This window comes from Triticum aestivum, chromosome 5B (genome assembly GCF_018294505.1).
Source record: "Triticum aestivum cultivar Chinese Spring chromosome 5B, IWGSC CS RefSeq v2.1, whole genome shotgun sequence".
NCBI classification, from domain to species: Eukaryota; Viridiplantae; Streptophyta; class Magnoliopsida; order Poales; family Poaceae; genus Triticum; species Triticum aestivum.
In genome coordinates, this window is record NC_057807.1 from 493,715,874 (window position 1) to 493,724,539 (window position 8,666).

The 8,666-nt window shown below is 50.0% G+C and overlaps 1 protein-coding gene across 1 annotated transcript; it reads left to right on the plus strand.

Moving 5' to 3' along the window:
- Positions 1-4,554: 4,554 nt before the first annotated feature.
- LOC123116587 (serine carboxypeptidase-like 2) lies at positions 4,555-6,491 on the plus strand. The gene has a single exon (XM_044537525.1). It carries the CDS (start codon positions 4,696-4,698, stop codon positions 6,127-6,129), a length of 1,434 nt encoding a protein of 477 aa, XP_044393460.1. The 5' UTR covers positions 4,555-4,695; the 3' UTR covers positions 6,130-6,491.
- The last annotated feature ends 2,175 nt before the right edge of the window (positions 6,492-8,666 follow it).

The following is an 8,666-nucleotide window of genomic DNA, read 5'->3' on the forward strand; positions in this document are numbered from 1 at the left end:
AGGCATCAACGGCATTGTTGAAGAAAATGGATAATGTGTGGACCGAAGATGTTGAAACCTTCGGCTTGGTCCTTCGTAGCTTTCACTCTTTTCCTTCTTCACCTTTGTCGCACTCCTTGTAAAGGAAGCTCGCACATAATTCTTATTTTGAATATTTACTTTGGGAACCCACGCCATATTTCTCTTTTCAAGTTCTTGTGCACTAAGCTTCCGCAACTCCTTCTTTTGCCAATACGATAAGTCGAGTGGGCATCCCAGCTGCGATTTTATTTGAAGTAATGGCAATTCTTGTTTTACCTTGTGCACTCTCAACTTCTTCCCTTCAGATTTGGCACTTGATTGACTTGCCTCGTTGCCTTTTGTAGCCAATGTCAACACTTTAATTGGCTCTTTTTCATTTGAGATCATATCTGAAGTGGCACTCTTACGACCATCTCTTTTGACGCGGTAGATTTGCTCGACCACCTCCTTATTCTTCCTTGTGCACCAGACCGATTCTTTATGATTGAAACGGTCTTTGACGCGTGATTGTTCAAATGTTGATCTCCTTGGAGCTGCATAGTATTGGTGAGATGGTCTAGAATAAGATGGAGAATGTGCCCTTGTATCATACCTGTCCCATGATGAATATGTATCTATATGAGCATAGGGAGGCATCCACGGCATTGGCATTGGCGGCCCAAAATAAGGATATGAATATGTTGCATTAAAATTATCACTTTGCCAATACCAATCCTCATATTTGCGCCTTGGGGGTGATCTTGGTTTCTTTGCATGATTTGGCCGATAAGCATTCTTCTCTTCACTCTTCTTTTGATATTTATCCAATAGTTCAGCGAAGGTGATTTTTGATCTCTTACACTTGCGCTTATTTCGGCCTTTGTTTCCTTTGGTTGTGCTTGCACCAATCATTGGATTTGCTTGCTGCCCCCAGTCCTTGGCGTCTCCATTGTAGCTTCGATGGAATTCTCGCCCTCAAAATTATGTTCATTATGCTCTTCAACAACTTCTTTACTTGAAAGCTTGACCCCATCACCTGCAGTTTTTACCTCCTCTTTAAATGGATCGGCTTGAAGCAGCCGATGCAAAAACTTTCTGCCATCGAGACCAATCGGAATAGACTGGTCATCTCTTGGTGTCTCAACAAATTTCAATCGTCCTTTTTCAATGGCCGATTTAACTATTTGACGAAACATATTGCAATCCTCAAAATTATGTTTGAACGAATGATGCAACCTACAATACATTCGTCCTTGAACTGATGGCTTGACATGGTGATCAAGAATTCTTATGTAATTATTTTTCAGCAATAAATCAAATATTTGGTCACACATGCTTGAATTGAAGGTAAACTTCTTGCTTTCTAGCCGATCTTGCTGTGTGAACGGCTTTGAAGATAAGCAAACGAATGGTTCAGATTTAGAATCTTCCCATTCGGCTATACATTGTGTTTTCCACTCTATCTCCGGTGTCTTTGGATAAGATATTATATTAGCATCGGATTTCTCAAAAGAAATTAACCTTGGCTTTAAACTTCCGATACGAAAATATTTAGAACACACATGTCTCAATTGAGACAAAGTGCAAGCCAAGTAAGAAATAAGCAAAGCTACCCAACTAGATATGAACTTTAGATAAAGCAACGGGGAAAGCTTTGGCCACAACAATAAGTCATTATCGGTCTTTATAAATGGTGCAATGGGTTGACCGATATAGTCTATAACAATTTTGTTGCTAACAAGTAAATTACCCTTCTTCATTGGTCTTTCAAAATTACTTATTAGAATTTTTCTTATAGAAGCATCGACAATAAAGTTGCGACCAAATCGGAAGATAGGCAAGTCACTTGCTAGACATACCTCTTCACTTACGTTGGGAGAGCATGATGGTTGTATCACTTGAATAATACTTTGTTCCACTTTTGAATGACTCTCCAATGCCTTGGCATCCTCTTTTTCTTTTTCTTTGATAGATTCGGTACACATATTATTTGATTCGGCTTTTTTAATAACCGAATTAACTTTGTTATCCGAATCACCGCTCTTTCTTTCTTTGATTTGCAAGGTTGCTTGTTCTTGTCTAAATTCAGCAAACATTGTAGCTAGTCTATCTTTAAGCTTTTTTCGACCAATTTCAGCCCAATCTTCATCGGATTGTCCCCCAATACTTTGAGACGCTTTCGGCAATGGTGTGTTGCCGAATTTCTGTAATTGTGCAGGGGCAACATGATATGCTACTTTACTAGGTAAAGACACATGCGCTCTGGTAGAATTCTCACTTATTCGGCCATGAGCATGAAGGTGCGGAGCCGAATCACGAATATCTACAATTGCGTATGGTGCCGAAAAATTCGTAGCATGAGGTGTAGCATACGATGTTTGAGGGTAATTGGCCGAATAACAAGTAGTGGCATGGCCAATTCCCCTATCCACCGGCACGTTTGGATTAACATACTGCAAGTTATTTGCCGATGAATAAAAAGTCGAAACACTTTGTTGCATACTATTGGAAGTTCCTATATGGGGTGTCTCAACATGATTAACCGAACTCCTCATGTTGTTCATCGGCATATAGATTTGTGGGGTTGCCGATGCATGGGAGTTGGGATACATATGTTGCATGTTGCTAAAATTATATGAAGTTGAAGCATGAAGATTATTCTGAATCGGCTGTTGCACATAATTAGATGCATGATTGATAAAACTAGGGCTAGCCGATACAATATACTCATTAGACGATCTAGCAACAACATATGTATTATTTGCATCTACATAAGTGAATTGGGTATTCATGTTACCTTTGTAGATTGCAAACCCTAGATGACGATCTCTTCGTAGCAAGAACGGGCTGGAGATCGTTCAAAGCTTCGTCCCCAGCGGAGTCGCCAAAAAGTGTGTTCACACACGAACACGTCGCCGTGTACCCTCGACACCGGGGGTGATGCACCGCAGCTCACGTCGAAGGAGACCCGCCGGAAGCGCGGTACACCAGACAATCCGGCGGGCGCTTTTGTAGACCCGAAACCCCACACGCCCGGGAGGGACCCCGTTAGGACGCGTGGAGGCTATGGGCTGCCCTAGGTCGACCTGATCGCCCCTAGGGCCTCGAGATTCGCCGCCCTGCAACAAGAAGAACAGACGAAGAACGAGGAAGAAGAACTAGGGTTAAGGAGAAAAGATAAAAGATAAAAGTGGTAGATGATTGTTCGATTGTGTGTTGTTCAATCGGCCGTCACCCTTTAGGTATATAAGAGGCGGCTGGACTTCCCGTGCAAGGAAAAGGCTTGGATTCACGTCCAAAACCCTAGTCAAATTCGGATTGGTTTTGTCCGAACTTTCCAAAACTGTTCGGTTTAAACTTGCTGCATCTTGTGGGTTTTTTTTGTGGTGGTAAAAGATCTCGGATGGAAACGAGCCAAAAACAATCTTGACCGTTTTGACGAGACGAGCAACTTTTATGTTGAACGTTTTTTGATCAGAAGTCATCTTGAGGGTCAAATCGGTCGCGCAAAACAGGCTATCCTCGCGCTACCCATCAGACAGGCTGTCTGGTGGGGCGCGCCAGTTTTTTGCCTCCTGACAGGGCTGTATTCCGATGGCTCTAACTTTTGCATACGAACTCGGATTGGAACGATTTTTATATCAAAATCGACCTTTTCGACGAGACAAAGACAATCCATGTAGATAATATTTCCATTTAAGGTCGTCTTGGGGGCTTAATCAGCCAAACTGTACTCTGAATATAAGATCTTAGTACTTTGAGCATAGTTTCGGCCTTCGAGATGAAATCGGACTGCGATGACCCAAACTTCAAAGATGTTCATATCGATAATACAGAACTCTTTCATGAAGATCACTTCTCCATTTGACGCTATTTTAAATAAGTTATTGACCGTGCCAAAATCTGGTGTCAACAACCGCCACAACGCGGCGCCACTCATTGAACCACCGTCGACACGCGCTGCCACTTGCCGTCGTGCCTCCCTGAGCCGCGTCGTTGCTCGCCCCTGTGACTGACGCTGGCCCTAAGCCGTTTGTATGCTTGTTTAATGGAAAATGGGAAAAAATAATTTTGGAGAAAGGAACTGAGAAAAGTAGGTGTGAGACAACTCACCCTAAATTATACAGACATCCCGTAAAACGATTGGTTTCGGGAAGTTATTGCAGTTGCTCTAACCAACCATTATTTGGTTCTTTTTATGAAACTGTTGTCAGTTTGAACATAGGGCCCCAAATCCAAACGGTTTTTACACTCTCCAGGTGAATAATAGTAGACGAGTCAACACTCGCAAAAAAGAAGAAGACGAGTCGAGAGATTAGACTTAAGGGGGAAGTGAAGTGTTTTTAAACGGTCAGGATTGCATCTTTGGAACCGTACGGAGAAAATTGCGGGGTGTAGTATGCTGTCGCGGTCGCGAGTTTACTTCTCATCATCGTTGCAATCGGACGTATGAATTGTCGATCGAGGTTGATCGATCTCTCCGGAAACCGACCAAGTAGCTTACGTGATCAGTGACCGCACCTCTCGTACATATGCCGTGTGCGCCGTTCGTCTCGTTAAGATCTTAGGTCCTCACGCTCACGCCGGCAGATTTGTTACATCTGGACGGCGTCGCCACTTGCACTCCCACGCTGCAACATAGCTGCCTCCACTCCTCCACACACTAGCGCCGCTGTCCAGCTGATTTGCTTCGAGATGGACATGTGCATGGGCATGGCCAAGCTGCTGCTGCTGCTGCTGCTCCTCGTGGTCACCGCCAGCCACGGCCACGCGGCGGCGGCGGCGGCGGGGAAGGAGAGGAACACGATCACGCACGTCAAGGGGTTCGACGGCCCGCTGCCCTTCGCCCTGGAGACCGGGTACGTGGAGGTGGACGAGGCGCACGGCGCCGAGCTCTTCTACTACTTCATCCAGTCGGAGCGCAGCCCGCGGGAGGACCCGCTCATCCTCTGGATCACCGGCGGCCCCGGCTGCTCCGCGCTCTCGGGCCTCCTCTTCGAGATCGGGCCCCTCAAGTTCGACGTGGCGGGGTACACCGAGGGCTTCCCGCGCCTCGTCTACTTCGAGGACTCGTGGACCCGGGTCAGCAACGTCATCTTCCTCGACGCGCCCGTGGGCACCGGCTTCTCCTATGCGCGCGACGAGGAGGGCCTCGACGTCAGCCTCACCGGCACCGGCACGCACCTCCGGGTGTTCCTGCAGCGGTGGATCGCTGATCACCCTGAGTTCGCCTCCAACCCACTCTACATCGGCGGCGACTCCTACTCCGGGTACACCGTCCCGGTCGCCGCGCTCGAGATCGCCGACCAGCCGGATAAGGGAGGGCTGAACCTCAAGGGGTACCTGGTGGGCAACGCCGGCACCGACGACAAGTACGACTCCGGCGGCAAGGTCCCCTTCATGCACGGCATGGGGCTCATCTCCGACGAGCTCTACGAGGCGGCGAAGGGCAGCTGCGGCGGGGACTTCGTGACGACGCCCAGGAACGTGCAGTGCGCCAACGCGCTCATGGCGATCACCATGGCCACCTTCGCCGTCAACCCGGTGCACATCCTCGAGCCCATGTGCGGCCTGGCGCTGCGCCCTCCGACGACCCCAATCAGCAGCATCCTCTCCACGGGCACGAGGAGAAGGTCGGCGAGGCTGCTGGTGCAGGAGGCGGACCGGCTGGCGCTCCCGGTGGAGTGCCGGGACAACGGGTACCGGCTGTCCTACACCTGGGCGGACGACGCGGAGGTGAGGGCGACGCTGGGCATCCGGGAGGGGTCGGTCGGCGCGTGGAGCCGGTGCGTCACGCTGACGCACTTCCGGCACGACGTGTACAGCACCGTGCCCTACCACGCCAACCTGACGCGGCGCGGCTACCGCGCGCTGGTGTACAACGGCGACCACGACCTGGACATGACCTTCGTGGGCACGCAGGCGTGGATCCGGACGCTGGGGTACCCCGCGGTGGCGCCGTGGCGGCCGTGGTACGCCAACCGGCAGGTCGCCGGGTTCACGACGGAGTACGCCCACAACCTCACCTTCGCCACCGTCAAGGGCGGCGGCCACACCGCGCCCGAGTACCGCCCCAAGGAGTGCCTCGCCATGCTCGACAGGTGGACCTCCGCCGACGGCAGGCTCTGAGCCTGTGATCCGACTCGCCACTCCGTTGCCATCGGTCGGAGTACTATATACATACTGCCTACGAGTACAAATGAGTGTACTGTATGTATATTTCGATTTGGAACAGGGCTAGCTGTTCACATCATTGCATGTACGGTGTCGTACTATTGATTGAAGTGCCATGCACACGAGAGGACGAAGACATAAATAAAAGTCAGAAAAAACCTGGAGAGTTCCATGGAGTCTTTCCAAATGCATGGGGTAGCTCGAGACCACCGAGCTAGCCCTATCACGTAGTACGTCTGTACTTCTCGTCTGTACTTCTGTTCCCGTGACCGAATGGGTATGAATGAACCGATAAACTGGGATGACATTGCAGATTATGATGGTGTGCAACAGCGACGAAGACGAAGGTGACTTCTTCCCATTGTTCTCCAACTTACTGGAATTGTTTGCTGGATTCAACTAAAACGAGCAAAATTTTCAGGATATGTCCACCATTGTTTGTACTAATGAAAAATGGTTCTATTGCATGAATGGTCTTAGGTTTTACGTGACACTTGACCAAGATAATCCATTATCCACATTTAGATCCTTTCCAACACGAGCTCTTTTACTGTACCCCCTAATAGATATGGACCGTCTATTATCAAAATCCAAGGGTGGTGATCCATCCATATTGCTCAACTGCGCGAGGACCATCGCCAGCAGTATCGGTACCACTGGCCGCTCCAGGTGCAGCAGTATACTTGCCATGAGGGTGATTTAGGAAGAAAAAAAAGTCAGCCCGCCTCATGACCGAGCGAACTCGTTCTCTTCACTTGTTCTTCTCGGCTGTAAGCACGCGCCCGTCGGCTAGGATTCTAGCGGCCGCCTCGTCACTTCCATATTGTTGACCATGCTCGTGGACCGATGCTGCTACGCCGCCGGCCATGATCGTCCACCGTCAGTGCACCTGCATCGTCTTCCTTGACGAGGCCTTCTCTCCTCCCGGCTCCCCTTCCTCTCTGCCGGCGCCGCCGTTGCATCTCATCTTCTTCCGCGTCCTTACTCAGCCATGACCGTGGATTGAGCGCGATTCCAATGAGCTCCTCTTCTTCGGCAGGGCCGCACGCAACTGTCAGGCGCCATATAGCGAGGGACATTAGAGGTAGTATTTCAGAAGCCGCCAATCGATGGACTCTATCAATCAAACCAAAACAGAACATTTCCGTCGAGAAGGTGACTTATACTGACTAGGACGTGGACATACAATGAGGATGATACGAGGCGCGGCTGGAGGTTCTAGAACACCACGGCCAGGTCGACCAACGTCCGACGCTCTAGGTCAAGCACGCGGGCGGAGGCCAGTGGCGAGGGCGAGCTGTGAAGCCAGGACGTAGTGGCGAGTTCGACCACGGCGGAGCCGACTACTCGTCGAGTGGGCGGCGGGGAACAGGGCGACATCACAACCAGGAAGAACACACTAATTTCTGATGGGTTAGCGTTATTCTGGAAAAAGGAAATCTGACGAGACTGCCCTCGGGAAATCAACGGCGTAGATGATTGTATACTGCTCACTTTCATCTATAGCAGTATAGGGTACCATAAAAAAATTTCAGGATATGTCCACCATTGTTTGTACTAATGAAAAATGGTTCTATTGCATGAATGGTCTTAGGTTTTACGTGACACTTGACCAAGATAATCCATTATCCACATTTAGATCCTTTCCAACACCCAGGGCCTAAAAGAGAGTGGTACTCGCCCCTGAGGCGACTCGGGCGGCGTCGCCTCCCTCCAGCCCAGCCTCCCCTCCCACTCCCTCGTTCCTTCCGTCGTCGCCAGCAAAGCTCGCGCGGTCGACGGCCGCGGCGGGGCCCACGTCGGCGTCTGGTTCCTCCCGCGAACATGTGGTCAAGGGACTTGCCAACGGATCTCGACGCTCGGCGTAGGTGATGGGCGAGAATCACATGCTGATGGGGCGCTCGACCTGGTGCGAGTACGTGTGCAGCCTCATGTTGCTCGTGTCCGTGGGCTTACATGGTGGGCTTCGGCCTAGAGCTTTTGAGACCAGGTCGGGCAAATGGTGGTGGAGCTAAATCCAACGGATCTCGGGTAGGGGTCTCGAACTAAGAGTTTAGAGATGATAGTAATGATGACATGAGTTTTTACCTAGGTTCGGGCTCTCCTGATAGATAGAACTCTGCTCTTGCTTGTGATTTATTGAGTTTGGGTGGAGTACAAAGTAGAGATGATCTATGTCGGGGGTTGGGTGCGACATATGCCAAAGGATGGCTTATCATGGTGGGAGCGAGTAGAACGTCACCGGTGCCTGGAAGCGGGATGAGGCGTAGACACGAACGCCGGCGCACTTTACCCAGGTTCGGGGCTCTCCTAGGAGATAACACCCCTAGTCCTGCTCTGCGGGGTCTCCGCATGATCACTAGGCACTAGTGAGTACAATGGTGCTCCTCGAGGTGTATGCTAAAGGCGGAAGGAGGCAAGGCTATCTCTCTTCCTCCTCTAGGTATGAGTCTAGTTCTATCAGATTCAGAACTCTTTGCATGGGTGCCTTG